This window comes from Panicum virgatum, chromosome 5K (assembly GCF_016808335.1).
Source record: "Panicum virgatum strain AP13 chromosome 5K, P.virgatum_v5, whole genome shotgun sequence".
NCBI lineage: Eukaryota > Viridiplantae > Streptophyta > Magnoliopsida > Poales > Poaceae > Panicum > Panicum virgatum.
The window spans coordinates 39,031,739-39,048,658 of NC_053140.1; the positions used below are offsets into that span (position 1 = coordinate 39,031,739).

Here is a 16,920-nt window from a genome sequence, read left to right on the forward strand (position 1 = left end):
AGGATACGAGAAGCTTAGGGTCGAGACGGAAATATTTCGAAAAAACATTGGCGACTTTTTGGGGACGTTCGGGGGTTCCCCCCATAGTAGCCCCCGAGGGAGGCTCGGCTTTGCCGAGGGTAAAGCCGAGCGTACCTCAATGTTCGTGTGCACCCGAGCCCTCGAGGGTCCGGAAGGTTCCCAAAAAGCAATAAGTAAAGCGTACTTCCTTATTATTTCAGGAAATTGAAAATGCGAGTACGAACAATGTACAAATAGCTTGAAATGCTAAGGATAGAAGCGATGTAACTGTTGTATGTTCCAAGCGTTGGTAAGGACTTCACCGTTTTCGTTCGCCAGCTTGTACGTGCCGGGTTTGAGCACCTCGGCGATTATGTACGGCCCTTCCCATGGAGGTGAGAGCTTGTGGCGGCCCCTGTTGTCCTGTCGGAGCCTCAGCACCAAGTCCCCTTCGTTGAGGTCTCGGCGCCAGACCCTCTGCGCTTGATACCTTTGCAAGGACTACTGGTAGCGCGCAGAGTGGATGAGCGCCACGTCTCGAGCCTCGTCCACTTGGTCCAGCGAGTCTTCGCGAGCTCGCTGGTTTTGTTGCTCTTGGTATGCCTTGAGCCTTGGCGATCCGTATTCTAAGTCAATGGGGAGAATAGCCTCGGCGCCGTAGACGAGGAAGAACGGGGAAAAGCCCGTGGCTCTGCTTGGGGTCATCCTCAGGCTCCGTGAGCCACCTCCGGCCGAACTTGTTCAGCTTGTTGAAGATTCTTGGCTTCAGTCCCTGGAGGATCATGCCGTTGGCACGCTCCACTTGCCCGTTCGTCTGTGGGTGTGCCACAGCCGACCAGTCCACACGTATGTGGAAACTATCGCAGAACGCCAAGAACTTCTTGCCTGTGAACTGGGTGCCGTTGTCGGTGATAATCGAGTTTGGGACCCCGAACCTGAAGACGATGTCGGTGAAGACCAGAACTGCTTGCTCGGATTTGATCTTGCCGATGGGTCGAGCCTCGATCCACTTGGAAAACTTGTCGACCGCCACCAGCAAGTGGGTGAAGCCCCCGGGCGCCTTCTTCAGCGGACCGACGAGGTCTAGTCCCCACACGGCGAACGGCCACGTGATGGGGATGGTCTGCAGAGCATGGGCCGGGAGGTGTGTCTTTTGAGCATAGAACTGGCAACCCTCGCAGGTCCGCACAACGTTGGTGGCGTCAGCGACCGCGGTGGGCCAGTAGAAGCCTTGCCGGAACACGTTACCCATGAGGGTGCGCGGCGCAGCGTGATGGCCGCATATGCCGGCGTGGATGTCGCGGATCAGCTCCTTGCCCTCGGGGACGGGGATGCATCGCTGCATGACGCCCTAGGGACTGCGCTTGTATAGCATGTTGTCGATTTGAACGAAGGACTTGGCCCGCCTAGCGAGGCGCCTCGCCTGAGCGCGGTTCGAGGGTAGGACCCCTCGAGTCATCCAGTCAATGTACTGGACGCGCCAGTCTCGCGAAGTGGGGGCCTCGTCGACTTCCATTGCTTCGGCCTCGTCAGCGGAGGTGGTCCCGAAGTCAATGTCCATGGGCTCGACCCCGTCCGCCGGGGGGTTCCCCCCGGGGGACTCGGTGGACGAGGGGTCCGGCTCCGCCGGATCTTTGAATTCGGCGGAGGGCTTGGTGATGTCACGAGCGAAGATGTTCGGGGGGACGGTGGTCCGCCCCAACGCGATCTTGGCTAATTCATCGGCGTCCTCGTTGTACTTGCGCGGGATGTGATTGAGCTCAAGGCCGTCGAATTTGGCTTCGAGGCGGCGCACTGCGCTGCAGTACGCCTCCATCTTCGGGTCATGACAGCTAGACTCCTTCATGACTTGATCGACGACGAGTTGAGAGTCGCCACGCGCGTCGAGGCGTTTGACGTCGAGCTCGATGGCGATGCGGAGGCCACTGAGAAGGGCCTCGTACTCCGCCATGTTGTTGGAAGCGGGGAAATGCAAGCGTATCACGTACCGCATGTGTTCTCCGAGGGGTGAGATGAAGAGGAGGCCGGCACCGGCGCCGGTTTTCATCACCGATCCGTCGAAGTACATAGTCCAGCATTCGCTCTGGATTTGTGGTGAAGGTAGCTGAGTGTCCGTCCACTCAGCCACGAAGTCAGCCAAGATTTGGGACTTGATCGCCTTGCGGGGGGCGTATGTGAGTGTTTCTCCCATCAGCTCCACAGACCATTTGGCAATTCTACCCTCGGCTTCCCGGTTGCGGGCTATCTCTCCCAAGGGGAAAGACGAGACCACGGTGACGGGGTGAGCCTCGAAGTAGTGGCGTAGCTTGCGCCGAGCCAAAACCACTGCGTAGAGCAGCTTTTGAATCTGCGGATAGCGTGTCTAAGTTTCAGACAACACCTCGCTGATGTAATATACCGGTCGTTGGACGGGCAGAGTACGACCCTCCTCTTGTCTTTCGACCACGATCACCGCGCTGACCACTTGGGTCGTCGCAGCTACGTACAGATAGAGGGGCTCGCCGTCCGTAGGTGGTGTGAGAATGGGGGCGCGAGTGAGCAACGCCTTCAGCCTTTCGAGGGCTTCTTGGGCTTCGGGGGTCCACGTGAAGCGCTCGGTTTTCCTCAAGAGTCGATACAGGGGTAAGCCTTTCTCGCCGAGACGCGAGATGAAACGGCTAAGGGATGCTAGGCATCCCATGACCCTCTGTACCCCCTTTATGTCTCGGATCGGTCCCATCCGAGTGATGGCCGAGACTTTGTCAGGGTTGGGTTTGATGCCCCGCTGGGAGATAATGAAGCCCAAGAGCATGCCTCGAGGCACCCCGAACACGCACTTTTCGGGGTTGAGTTTCACCCCTTTGGCCCGTAGGCAATCGAACGCGATTTTGAGATCAGCAACCAGGTCGTCCGCCTTCCTGGATTTTACAACGATATCATCGACATATGCCTATACGCTCCGCCCAAGATGGTCTCCGAAAACGTGGAGCATACACCGCTGGTATGTGGCTCCGGCGTTTCTGAGGCCAAAGGGCATTGTAACGTAGCAGTACATGCCGAAGGATGTGATAAAAGAAGTCGCGAGCTGGTCGGACTCTTTCATCTTGATTTGGTGGTAACCGGAATAGGCATCAAGAAAGGATAGGAGTTCACATCCTGCAGTAGTATCTACAATCTGATCAATTCGTGGCAAAGGAAAGGGAACCTTCGGACATGTCTTATTTAAACTAGTGTAATCTACACACATCCTCCAGTTTTCACTCTTTTTCTTCACTAATACTGGATTAGCTAGCCACTCGGGATGGAATACCTCTTTGATGAATCCGACCGCCAGAAGTTTCTGCAACTCCTCGCCGATCGCCCGGCGCTTGAGCTCGTCGAAGCGTCGCAGGCGCTGCTTCACCGGCTTGGAGTTTGGTCGGACATCAAGGGAGTGCTCGACGACCTCCCTCGGTATGCCAGGCATGTCCGAGGGGCTCCACGCAAAGATGTCTGCGTTGGCGCGGAGGAAATCGACGAGCACCACTTCCTATTTGCCGTCGAGGTTGGCGCCGATCTACAACGCCTTGTCATCGGAGTGGTTCGGATCGAGGGGCACCTTCTTGATACCCTCAGCGGGTTCGAAGCTCTTGGCGTGTCGGTGCGTGGAGTCCAAGGCCTCGCTTGCCATTTTGTCGAGGGTGGCTGCGAGGGCCTCGTCCTCCGCTTGAGCCTCCGCGCGCTCAACGCACTCAACGTCGCACTCGTAGGCGTGCTCGAACAAAGAGCCGATGGTGATCACGCCCTTTGGACCCAGCATCTTGAGCTTGAGGTAGGTGTAGTTGGGGACGGCCATGAACTTGGCGTAACAAGGACGACCTAGGATGGCATGGTAGGATCCTCGAAACCCCACCACCTCGAAAGTGAGTACCTCCTTGCGGAAGTTGGCTGCTATGCCGAAGCACACAGGCAGATCGATCTGGCCGAGGGGTTGGACTCGCTTCCCCGGTGCGACGCCGTGGAATGGCGACTTCCTGGGGCGAAGCTTGTCCAGTCCGATCCCTAGGAGCTCCAAGGTAGGGGCGTACATGATGTTGAGGCTGCTGCCTCCGTCCATGAGCCCCTTGGAGAAGCAAGTGTTGCCGATGATGGGGTCGACAACGAGCGGATACCGTCCCGGATGCGGGACGTAGTCGGGGTGGTCCTCACGGCCAAAGGTGATGGTATCCTTCGACCAGTCGAGGTAGGATGGCGTGGCTTTGGTGACGGAAAAGACTTCGCGGCGCTCACGCTTGCGCTGCCGAGAAGTCATATTCGTCGTTGCTCCTCCAAAGATGAAGAAGGCGTTCTCCACTGGGGGGAACTTGTCATCTCCACTTTTGTCGCCAGCATCCTTCTTCTTGTCCTCGTCGCGATGTGCGACGCGGTTGTAGTATTTCTTGAGCATTTCGCACTGCTCGAGGGTATGGTTGATGGGCCCTTGTGGTAAGGGCACGGCTTCTTGAGCATGTCGTCGAATTGGCCACCACCGCCTCGAGGGGGGGCCTCGAGGTCCTTTGCGGTCCAGGGCGGCGGCGAAGGCCTCCTCGGAATCCTCTGCCTGCCCCGACCCACGCTGGTTCGGCGGGACCGGCTTCTTTCCCTTCCTCCCCCGCTTCTGTTTCTTGGCGGGGGCGTTGGGCTCGGCGTTGCTGCCCTCCGCGGGCGCATCGTCCTTGCACTTGCTCGATTTGTCGTCGAAGATGGCACCAACGGCCTCCTCGCCAGCGGCGTAGTTGGTGGCAGCGTCGAACAACTCATTGGTGTTGACGGGTCAGCTTCTCGTGAGCTCATGCACCAGGTTCCTGCAAGTCGTACCCTCGAGGAAAGCGTTGATGACCTCGACGTGGGTGACGCTAGGGAGCTCGGTGCACTGCTTGGAGAAGCGTCGCACGTAGTCATGCAGGGACTCGCGGGGCTTCCGGCGACCCCCTTTGAGATCCCAGGAGTTCCCAGGGCACACGTACGTGCCCTGGAAATTGCCCACGAAGATGTGGACCAAGTCGGCCCAGTTGTGGATCTAATCCGCAGGCAGGTGCTCGAGCCATGTTCGTGTGGCGTCAGCAAGATGAAGAGGAAGGTTGTTGATGATGACCGCGTCCTCCGTCGCGCCGCCTAGCTGGCACGCTAGGCGGTAGTCATTGAGCCAGACTGCAGGATCAGTCTCGCCCGAGTATTTGACGAGGGTGTTGGGTTGTCGAAAGCGCGGGGGAAAAGATGCAGTTTGAATCTCCCGGCTGAACACCTGGGTGCCCGGAGGCTCCGGTGACTCACCCCTGTCGTGCTCAGGGTCGAAGCGTCCACCCCGTCGAGGGGTGTACCTCGCTCCCTTACGGGAACTCTCCCGATGCGCTCGTGCACCGAGGGCGCCTTCGCACCGGGCGCTACGGCTGCCTTGCCCTTCCCCACTGGGGGTGTGTGCACAAAAACCTCGCGGTCCTGATGCGCGGTCCCATCGCGCTGCTCCGGGGCTTTCTAGCGCATACGAGACGCAGAACTCTCGGCCTGCTGCACGGCAGCTTGCTCGATGAGCTCCTGTGCCTCGCGGTGCAGGTTGCGGCCCGAAGGTGTCGATGGCTCGGGCATAGCTTGGAGTAGGTAAGCCGCAGTGACGAGCTTCTCACCCGCCGTCTTCAGCTCCGAAGATTTGTCGACGTTGTGGTCGGCCAGGATGCGCTCCCGTGCAACACGTCCTGCCGCCTGGGTTTGTTGACGCTGCTCGTCGAGCTTGGCTTGAAGCTCATTGAGCTGTGCCAGCTGAGCTTGTCGCGCCGCCGAGCTTGACGAAGAAGGGGCTGCAAACGGCACCACCGGTGGGTTTGCCTGCGCGTCCGCCCCGCCGTCCTCGTGGTTGCTCGGGGCATTGTCGTTTTGCTCGTCCGCGAGGTCCGCCATGAAGCACACTCGGGAAGGATCGAAATCCCCCTCGCTGGAGTCTTCGGAGCAGGTGAGGCAGTAAGCCGTTGCCAGCTGGAACGTGCGGAGAGCGTCAGGGTCGCGGACCCCGGAGTAGTCCTCGGCCTTCTCGGCCGTAAAGTTGTTCATGAAGAAGTTGACGTCGTCGGCGATCGAGCTCGCCGTCTCGGGGTAGGATTCGTCAGAAGACGACGCGATGAGGCTGTGGATCGGCAGAAGATGATGACACGGCAGATCCTCATGCTCGATGAAGTTAGCGCTGCTTGATGAGGCGTGGACGGCAGCGTTGCACATCCCAAAGGGGAAGGGCGATGCCGAAGTCGAGACCCCCCTGGGAGGCACTAATGCTGCAGCAGGTGACGATGTCGGCACATATGACGCCGAGGCACGTGATGACGAGGTGGTGGCCCCGCTAGTCGTGATGTTGAGCAGCGACATGCTAGTCTCGACCCAAGTGGGGGAGTTGTGGCATGCCGCGCGACGCCGCACCGCCCGCGCCTATCGCGAACGTTGAACGAGCGCCTGTTGCGCCGGTCTGGTGAAGTCGGGGTGACGGGGTTGCGTCCGGGCGAGAGGAGCTGCATGAGGTAACCGTTGCCGGTTGCTCTGAACTCGAGACTCCCAAACGAGATCACGCGTCCCGCTGGAAACGGATCCGAAACGCCCATGGGGTATGGGTTGGATCTGCCCGCCATCCCTGGAGATCAAATGGGAAAAAGAGAGAAAAATGTCACGCCGCTCCCCTACCTGGCGCGCCAACTGTCGGTGTCCTGACCCAGGGGGCCCGGATCCCAACTAGTAAATGCGGCGTGCTTCCTCGTCCCAGATGATGATGCAAGAGGCAACACAGTAACGCGTGGTTAATCCTGGTTCCGGCAGCGGGGCCGTACGTCCAGCAAAGGGGATGTGCGAGGGCACTGTATTATCTTGCACCCGGAGTGCTTGTAGCAGGGGATATAAGCAAGGCGAGAGAGGGAGGGAAGCCCCCAAGTCTCTGCTAGAAGTGGAGTCGGCTCAGATGAGTGCTCAGTAGTCCCTGAACGTCCTCTTGGAAAAGAGAAGCCAGAGAGAGAGACTAACCAGCCCGCAGCCTCGGCTAAAGGAAGCCCGCCCCCTCCTTTTATAGTCACAAGGAGGGGCGGGGTACATGAGTGGGGGCATAGAAGTCGTCGTTTTCCCCTGAATCACGGGGTACAGTGGTTGGATACTGTAGGAAGTACACTGTGGGAAGGCGGCGCGCGTCGCAGTCGTCCTGGATTTCGTCCTTGGTTCTGCGAGGATCGCGTCGGTCGTCCTGCAGTGTCCCTGTAGGCGGCGTGGTCGTCGCTGATGTATGGTCTCCTATATATGGCGCGGTGGCATTCGGTGGGCCCTACGGATTAGGGGCCTGCATGCATCAGCGGCAGTGGTAGCGGGGCGCGCGGCGGCCCTGGACCCCCTGGTCGGAGTGCGGGCGTGCACACTAGGAGGTCCGGGGTACGCGCGGAGGTCCCGGACTCCAGAAGGGGGGAGGTCCGGGGCCCCGCCCGTGTGTGCTGAGTGCCCCTCTCGGAAGGACACGTGACATCGCCGGACCCCTTCCCCAGCGGGGAGGTGAGTCCGGATGGTCGATGTCGGCAGAATGGTACGGGAGCAGTGCCGGACCTGTCTTGTCCCGTATCACTGGTCCCACGGCGTTGCTATAGCAACTGGGGCAGCGGAGCGGTGACCGAAGTCAGCGGATGGGACCCCGGTCACATCCACTGTGGGAGTGGCAGTCTGACGCCGCCAGTCCTTTGAGCCGTGGCGGAGTGGCTGTCCTTTAATGACTTCGTACGGCGGTCGGTTGGGCAGCGGGGCCGTTTGTCCCTTGTGCCGAGAGACGGCCTCGAGCGAGGCGGAGATGAGTCACCCGCTCGAGGGTAGATCCGCTACCCTCGAGCGAGGCGGAGGTGTGTTGCGCGGTCGAGGGTCCCGATGGGAGCCCTCGAGCGAGACGGAAAATGAGTCACCCGCTCGAGGGTAGGTCCGCTACTCTCGAGCGAGGCGGAGATCGTTTTCGCGGGTTCGAGGGGGATGCGAATGGACCGCATGGTGGGCTTCTTTGAGTCCTTTCATTTCTTCCGGATGGGAAGCAGGCCGTGGGCCTTCGTGGGCCCAGTTGCCTAAACAGATGTTTGTGTTTTTAAAGCGATCTTAGTACCCCAATTAGGGTGCCCCTAATCGTGGTACCCGACAACTATATTCTACTATATTGATGTTTGAGATTGTTGTATGGCAGGCATGCCCCTACGCAAAAGGGGCGTTTGGAGCTGGTAGTAGCAGGATAACCGAAGCGGACAACCAGGAAACGGGCGCAGCGGCGAACACGCACCACGAACACGAAGGACACGCCACACGCCACAAAGAAGAGAAAAGAAAGAAAAAAAAATCCTCGGCGAGCTCCTGTAGCAGATGGCACGATCCGATCCACCCAAACCCGGAAAGGAAACGCCAAATCCATCGAGACGCCCCCGGCTGCCGCGGCGGAAAGCGCCAGCAGCGAGGGCGGAGAACCCGACCGCGCCGCGCCGAGCGCCGGAGCCGGGTGGACGGACCTGCTGACGCTTGAGGCAGCGCTCGCCGCGCGGCCAACCGGCGGCCGCCACGCAGCACGGGTCCGGGACCCGGGAGTGGGCCCGGAAGGGGAAAGGGTGAAACAAAAAAAACAAAGAAAGGAGGGATATGGATGGCAGCCGGAGAAACTATGAGCGTGATTGTTGTTGAATGCTAATTTTCGCCAAATTAAATATGCTAAGAATTATTGTAAGAAATTTAGATATTTATTTGATTTAGTGCTAAAATATACTAAGTTTAATTTTTTTAGTAATTTACTATAATTTGGTCATAAATTTTAAATAACCAATTTTTAGATATAAGATTAATTAATAGTCAAATTTTAGTGGCATGTCTTAAAATTGGTACGGTAAAAATTAGTATAGAAGTCAAGCCATCGGCCTCCAAATCCCAGGCTCCTGAAAATCGGAACGAGGCACGAAGGAAATAAAGAAAAAGAAGAAAATATTTTCCAAAATCGGGGGAGCAAACTGCAAAAGCGTGTGTGGGGGAGATATTAATGGATGGATCCGTCCCTTTAAAACCGCGCCCCCCCCTCGCCCTCGTCTTCTTCCTCCTCGCTCCCCTCCCCACCCACACACCCCCTCCCTCCCGCATGTCAACGGCCCTCCCGGCGGACTCCGTCCCCGCCCCCAGCTCCCGGGCCTAGTTACGAGCCGCGGTCGGCTCCGGATCGGCGCGGCCCGCCGCTCTCGTCATGGCATTTCCGTCGCGGGTGGCTCTGCTCGTCGCGGGGGTGTTGGTGATGCTGGGGCTCTCCGCGGCGGCGGCGGCGGCGGAAGGGCGAGGGAGCGTGTGCTTCCGCCGGGTGTTCAGCTTCGGGGACTCGCTCACGGACACCGGCAACTTCCTGCTCTCCGTGCCAGAGGACTTCCCGGACCCCGCGCGGAACCTCCCCTACGGCCAGACCTTCTTCGGCCGCCCATCCGGACGCTACTCCGACGGCCGCAACCTGCTCGACTTCTTCGGTAACCTCCGCCCGCCGCCCAACCCCCGCTCCCGTTGCGTTCTGTGTCCGTTACCGCGCGCTTGCTTCTCCTCCCCCTCGCCCTCGTCCTGATTAATGGGGACAAAACGGAATCTCCAGGCCCTCTCCGCGCGAATTCAAACGTGCTACTCCGTGGATTTGGCCCCTACGGTACTAGTTCGATTTAGGAGAAAGTTGGGCAGTGTCTTTGTCGTGCCTAATTAGATTCATTAGCTTCCTCTTCGCTTCCTGTCTTGCCGCGTACTCGTCCACCGTATGATGACAGGGGATGGGGGTCCTTTGATTTTTCTTCACGCGATGGACTTGCCATCGATTCTTTTTAGGAGCCGCCACGAGTGCCGTGGTGGCGAGGCAAATATACTATCTCCAGTTCAGCTATTTTATTTTGCCCCTCTGTCACCAGCTAGAACATGTTGCTGCTATTGAGGTTGGAAATTCGTCAACTGGGGGTTTCACAAAATTGGCTTCTTATTGTGGATACAAATGTTTATCTGGGGTCAAGTAACTGTTTTTTAAGCACATGGGAGAACATGCTCGGTTTCAAAATATCATGAATTATAAGCAGCTACAACCATGTATCAGCCTTTTTTAATGTTATACGCTTAAATATAACTAAATTGGGAAATTTGAAAAATGTGGGAAGAAACATTTAAGGGCATATATCCAGCTTATGTAGGGGGTATCAGCAGAAGTTGGTTGCCTTCCCGAGTTTTCCCCAACCACTAGACACTGGTGGCATCATGTCGTTGAACTAGCACACGATTGGTAGCTCCAACTACCAGTTCAATTGGTGGCAATCACATCATCACGTGGTCAACACTTGTATGTCAGCCTTTCGTTGCCCACTTCTCCCTACTGTCTTGGGCTTCTTCATGATTCTGCATCTGATCACTTGTCGTGGTCTAACCCGTTTCTTGACATGTTTGTTGTCTTGTTATGTGCAGCGGAAGCATTTGGGATTCCATTCGTGCCGCCGTACCTTGGCGGTGGGGACTTCCAATATGGTGCAAACTTTGCGGTCGGCGGGGCCACTGCCCTCAAAGGTTCGTTCTTCCGGGAACGTGGCGTGGAGCCTACATGGACGCCACACTGCCTTGATGAGCAGATGCAGTGGTTCAAGAAGCTTCTCCCATCGATTGCGCCATCAGAGACAGGTATGCGCCTTCCTTGGTTATTTAAATAGTGGCAATTAATAGTGACAGGCATGCTGAAAGATGTGCTGGCTGACTGCCCAACTGAGTGCTACTGTTTTCAACTTGAGCAAGCACTGTGCTTTGCTTATGTTATGAATAGGTCGTGATCTACTGTTTTGAGAGCTACTGTTTTCAACTTGAGCAAAGCACTGTGTTTTTGAGAGCTGATGCTTTCAACTTGAATAAGCACATAGGTTGAGATTATGTTTGTTTCGACCACCAAGAAATATGTTAGAAACTTTTATCGATTTTTAGAGCAAAGCTGAAAATATTGACTGAGCTTTGAAACGGATGTCACCCCTCAAAAATTTATGAGAATCGACACCGTGTTCCATATATGCTGTCACCGAATTAGTATCATTCTGTAGTACAATTCACATGGTGCATACTTTGGAACATACGACCACTGAATTATGTACTTGTGCAGAACAAAGTGATATGATGTCCAATTCGCTTTTCTTTGTGGGAGAGGTTGGCGGAAATGATTACAACCATCTAATTGTGAGGTGCAAATCACTTGATGAGCTACATGAGCTTGTTCCTAATGTTGTTGGTGCCATAAGCTCAGCCATCACGGTATGACCATGTGTCTCTTTTCATTCATGTGACTTTCCGAACCTTTGTGTTTTTACATTAAGAATCATCATAAATTTCAGGAGCTTATAAGTCTTGGAGCAAATAAATTAGTTGTTCCAGGGAACTTTCCAATAGGGTGTGTCCCATTATATCTTGCAATCTTCCCAAGCCAAAAGGAGGATTACTATGATGAACAAACAGGCTGCATTAAGTGGCTCAATGAATTTGCCGAGTACCATAATAAGATGCTTCAGGAGGAGTTGGAGAGGCTCAGGAATCTTCACCCTGATGTGACCATCATTTATGCTGATTATTATGGTGCTTCATTGAACATATTCCGTGCCCCACTCCAGTTTGGTGAGTACCACTTCAAAACAAACCAAAACATGGAATATAAATGATGTTGACTTTCTGCTCTAAGGGATAACTGCCCCTATTATATCAGCTGGGATATGAAAAAATGTTGCAAAACTCTTGAAAAACATATTCACTTGTGCAAAGATGTTATGTCACATACCAAAAAGAGGCCTCTAGCACGCACCTTTTTATTATATATTCTTGTTCTGTATGTTCTTTTCTGTTTTGCAAGTGCTGCCATATTTATTTATTTAAATTTACAAATGTTGAAATGTATATACACGGTTTTCTTAATGATTTTTGATATATTCAAAGATTCTAGTGTTCAAACAGTTTTTCTCAAAACATAAAACATAGTCTAAGATGTTTAGGGTCTTTGAACATTTATTTTTTGTCTGGTTGATTTACATTAGCCTTAGTTTAACCTTCAGGTTGAATCTGGACTGTTATATTTAGTTCATGAATGAGCTTCAATTAAGGAACAACTGATAGTTAATGGTTATAAACAGATAGATATGAAAGTTTGACTCTACTCAAGTGGTAGAACCTACTTACCTTTTTTTTTTGTGGTTAGAGCCATCAGTTAATGATACACAAGCTTTACGAAGTCTGACTTATCATATTTTTCTGGATATAGAAGTATAAAACGAGCCTCTGTATAATGTGGATAATGTTATCATCGTTTTGTTGATTAACATATAACTGGAAAACTAAGCAATGCTTAGACTGAATGAACTGCTTTGCCTGTGCTAGATTGAAGGTCAAATGTTTAGTTTCCTGAACTACCACCATCTTTCCATTGCTTGTCTATCCAGTCTTATACCTGCAGGCAAACTTTGAATTAAACTTGGAACTATTTTGCAGTTAACTCAAGACTTTCTTACTTATGCTTAGCTCTCATTACAATGGCTGCTTAACTAAAATAGTTGCAAATCATCCCATGTTGGTTAGAATCTGACCCTACTTCTGCTATCTTATTCAACAAAAATTTCACTGTTATATAGTAAAAAAAACTTGACCTGCGGGGGGAAAGAAATACCGCCCCCACGGTCTTGTATTAAGAAGACCTTCTCACACAGGTCAAGAAAACCCACGAACCTCTGTCCCCACCCATACATAGTGGCCCGTTGCCTTGCGAGTTAGGCCGGACCCCAAACTATGCTTTGGAAATGGAAACAGGCGAGGGGATTGTGCAAAGCGGGAGTCGAACTCCCGACCTGGAGGTTCCCATCTGGATGTCCTACCAACCGGGCTAAAGCCCCTTTGCCACTGTTATATAGTAATTCACCCATCCTCTATGTTTTGTTTATTTTCTGTTACCTACACCTATGGAACATATCTAGGCATCCACATGCTACGTAAATGAATGATGCCTCTGAAGCTCAATTTATCCAACAGGCTGTACTAATGCAGCAGAAGTAATAAATGTAGAGAAGCGCAATTAGTGACAGAAAAAATACTGTTCTATTTACATTTACTGTTCACTAAGCAACTACTAATGCTGTTGCAGGCTTCACAGTCCCACTGAACGCATGCTGTGGAAGTGATGCTCCTTATAATTGTTCCCCATCGATATTGTGTGGGCGTCCTGGGTCTACAGTGTGCTCTGACCCTTCAAAGTACATCTCATGGGATGGTCTACACTTCACAGAGGCGAGTTACAAAGTTGTCATTCAAGGAGTACTAGGGGGTTATGCCATTCCTCCTCTTTCAGAAACTTGCAAGGGTGGAGAATTCAAAGTCTCCCAACTTCACCAATGTACAGATAATCCAACAAACACTGTAACATACAATGCTTTGAGCTCTTTTATTTGATCTGCTGAGCTCAAGTGCATTTAGAGTTCTGGTAAAAAAAGAGGTGCATTTAGAGTCATAATGAGCAGTATAGATGTTGCAGGTCCTTGCATCCTGGACACTTCTCAAAGCTGAGAAGTCCTGTGATCCGGAATGTAGTAGGTCGATTCACGTTTGCTGCTGTTAGAAGGGTAAAAAGAAAGGAGATTTTGTAGTGCAGAACTTCACAATTGTTGACTGCATTGCTTTACTCTACTTTTTTTTAGCAGCTTACTGTGATAGGAAATGAAAGGGAAAACACAAGATTACAGTCTCTGCAAGTGGTAATACTCTAGGAAACTAGATTTGCGATTCAGTTCCTGAGGGCAATGTATGCAGCACTATGTATGGGCTCAATTGCCTTTTGACAGCAAGCATATAATGCATGTAGCTTGGCATTCTCTCTCACTTGATTCATCATGCCCTGTTTCAGTTGAAGACCAAATTCTAGGATCTCTAGCATCCAACTAGAGATCCAAGACAACCTTTATATCTTCTCTAGTTTATAAGAATAGAGATTTTGGTGAAAAAATATCCTCCAACAGGCTCTTCAATTGAATATCTAAATATAGATATATTCTATTTTGGATTTCTCGCTAGTTAAAGATGAAGGGCGAGAATGACTCTCTAGACTATGTAGAAGATATAGAAAAACTGTTGGAAAACACGAAGATATCAAAAGCGATTTTTACTCAAATGACTTTAAATGATGAATTAGAAAGTAGATTTTAGAAAGCCTCTTGGAGATGCTTGCCATTATCCAAAAGTTAATAACCTAAATTTCACTATCTAAATTATCATTTGGAGAGTCATCTACATAAAAAATATTCTTTATACATGTTCACTCTCCAACAGCTTTTCTATATCCTGTTTACACTCTAGAGAGCCATTTTCGCTATCTATCTTTGACTAGCGAGAAATTCGGAATAGATGATGGCTATATTTGAATAACCACTTAGAGAAACTCTTAGAGGGTATTTTCTATCAAAATCTCTATTCTTAACAATTGGGATGAAAATAGAGAATCTCTTTGAGTTGCTCTTATAATCCAATAACGTGGCCATTTGGGACGGTTTAGATATGTCAAAGCATGATTCGCTGGGATAAGCAGAATTTAATTCTGGGTGCAAAATTAAACTATTCTGTTGAAATGGTCCAATTGGCACGGAAGCAACTACTTCAATTTGTGCGTATCCAATTTTCACAGAATTTGGACTTCGGGCTCCTGACTGTCATGCGTTCTGCCACAGTGCGATCGTTAGCGGTTGTCCATTCCATTATTCCAATGCGGGATCAAGAATCCCAATAGGCCCGAACGCCGGGATGCCGGCCTTGTTGCAGCCCCTCACGACGTCCCTGCTCCCCTCCGGGTTGCTCGTCACCACCACCACCTCCGATCCCCAGCGCCGCGCCGCGTCCACGGCCAGCGCCGCCACGTTCGGCCGCCCCATCACCGCCGTGTCGTGCACGATCACCCGCCCGCGCAGCCTCTCGCTGCAGCAAGCTGCCGCCTTCATCTCCTCGCCGTAGTTGGCCTCGATGCCCTTGGCCATCCACACCAGCGACAGCTCCGCCGGGCCGGGCTGCATCAGGAACGACATGAACACGCATATCCCAGAGCCCGTCGCGACCATCGTCGCTCGCCGGTACATGTTCAGGAGGTAGGGCAGCCCAGCGAAGTGGACGCCGCGCACCCAGAGGTGCTTTGGAGGGTCCGAGATGAGGGACCGGGTGAAGTCTCCCACCGCGCCGGCGAGCATCGCGTGCGTGTCCCCGTTGTCGGAGATGATGCCGAAGGCATGCCACTCCGAGAGCGGAGAGCGGCTGATGCGGCCGAGCAGCCCGCCTTGGACGCCGCCCTGGAAGGTTAACACCGATGCGTGGCATGGCAGGAAGGTGAAGAAGGTGATGGCTGCGGCGAGCCAGAGATCCTGTCGCTTGACGAGGGCTGCGCCGGTGAACCGGTGGTAGGAGGCGGTCGCTGGGTCGTATCCAGCGGAGAGCACGACGAAGAGCCAGAGCAGCGCGAGCGCCTCCAGCCGGCGAACCGGTGCGTGCGCACGAACACGTTGTGCTGGAGGTGGCGCACCAGCGGGAACGCGGCCACGCACGAGAGCGCCAGGAGGCCGAGTATCGCCGACGACCTCGCCAGGCGTCACGTCGCGGTGCCGGAGCGCCTGCACGAGCGCGTACGCCAGCCACGCCAGCGACGACACGCCGCAGCCGCTGTGCACGCCGCCCAGCGACTGCAGGATGGCCGTCACGCCGGTCTTCACGACGACCGGCACCCACGGCCGGCCGAGGAGCGCCACGGCGAGCCAGAACACGACCCGCATCACCGCCTCGGAGCGGCACAGCGTGAGCGCCAGGATGTTGCCCATGGCGACGACGGCGGCGCGCTCCCTTGCGTAAGGGAAGTGCCCGGTCGCCGCGAGCGCAAGCCCCACCGCGTTCGACGCGACGCACAGCACGAAAAGGCGCTTGTACACGGTGAACAAGCCCTGGTCGAGCAGTATGACGCCGAGCCCCGAGCGCGCGGGCGGCGCTGGCTTCGCCGGTGCTCGTGCGCCAGCCAGGGCCTGTCCTGGCGTGTCATCAGCGACCCCAGCTGCCGTGACGACGCCCAGCTCGTCGTCGGCACTGACTGACTCACCGTCCGTTTCCTCGTCGTCGAGGTCGCAGAAGTGGCTGCTAGGGCGGCTCTGTGACCTTCCAAAAGCGGGGGAACCCGGCGCCACAGCAGAGATCCTAGAGGATGCACTGCCGAATGGTGGAGGGAACGATATCCACCGTTGGGCCATCGGGGCGGCGGGCGGCGGCTGGTGGACTGGACGACGATCGGTGGCCTAGAAGGTGAATGATGAGCTGGCCGGCGACGGCTTGAGCTCGAAGGAGACGCCACGGCAGCTCGAGAACTTTGTGTCCCTCGTGGCCTTGGCTTGGTCTGCCCAATCCATATCTGTGGCGCCACGAGCCAGTTTTTGAGAAGGGAGCTACTAGGGCAACTGGGCAAGTGGTGTGTGGCTTTACTTTGCTCTTTCGAGATGTCCTACTGGAACGTATAGCACGTATGTATTTATAGGAAACTATAGCTAGCAGCATGCATTGTTTTAATTCCAATGAGAGAAAAGTACATTTAATTGGGTGATGAATTGCGGGCCGAGTTTTTCCGCTCCTCATGGACGGAATAGGCGGCAATCGATTAAATTTTGTTTTTTTTTTCAGTCAATGTTCGACAACCATTACCGATCTTCATCCAATGGGGATGGTATCATTTTCCACTTCCCGCGGGCATCCCATTGCGCTATCCACTATTTTTCAGGGCCAAGCTATAGCTCAGGATGGCACCAGGTCCCAATATATTGTTTCTATAGTCGTCCGACAGAACCGACCTCTCGTCGATCCGACCTGGCACCGCACGGATTTCTTTTCCCTTTGTCAGAGATACCACTTGAAGATTTTCAC

At 53.8% G+C, this 16,920-nt stretch overlaps 1 protein-coding gene and 1 pseudogene across 1 annotated transcript; one reads left to right on the top strand and one right to left on the bottom strand.

Annotated features, from left to right (window-relative positions):
- Positions 1 to 9,043: 9,043 nt before the first annotated feature.
- On the top strand, positions 9,044 to 13,863 carry LOC120707391 (GDSL esterase/lipase At1g28570-like). Its single transcript, XM_039992282.1, has 5 exons — positions 9,044 to 9,476; positions 10,441 to 10,650; positions 11,117 to 11,265; positions 11,346 to 11,622; positions 13,133 to 13,863. The coding sequence occupies exons 1-5, from the start codon at positions 9,206 to 9,208 to the stop codon at positions 13,435 to 13,437; spliced, it is 1,212 nt and encodes a 403-aa protein (XP_039848216.1). The 5' UTR covers positions 9,044 to 9,205; the 3' UTR covers positions 13,438 to 13,863.
- Positions 13,864 to 14,732: 869 nt separating this feature from the next.
- On the bottom strand, positions 14,733 to 16,256 carry LOC120709919 (annotated as a pseudogene).
- Positions 16,257 to 16,920: the final 664 nt, after the last annotated feature.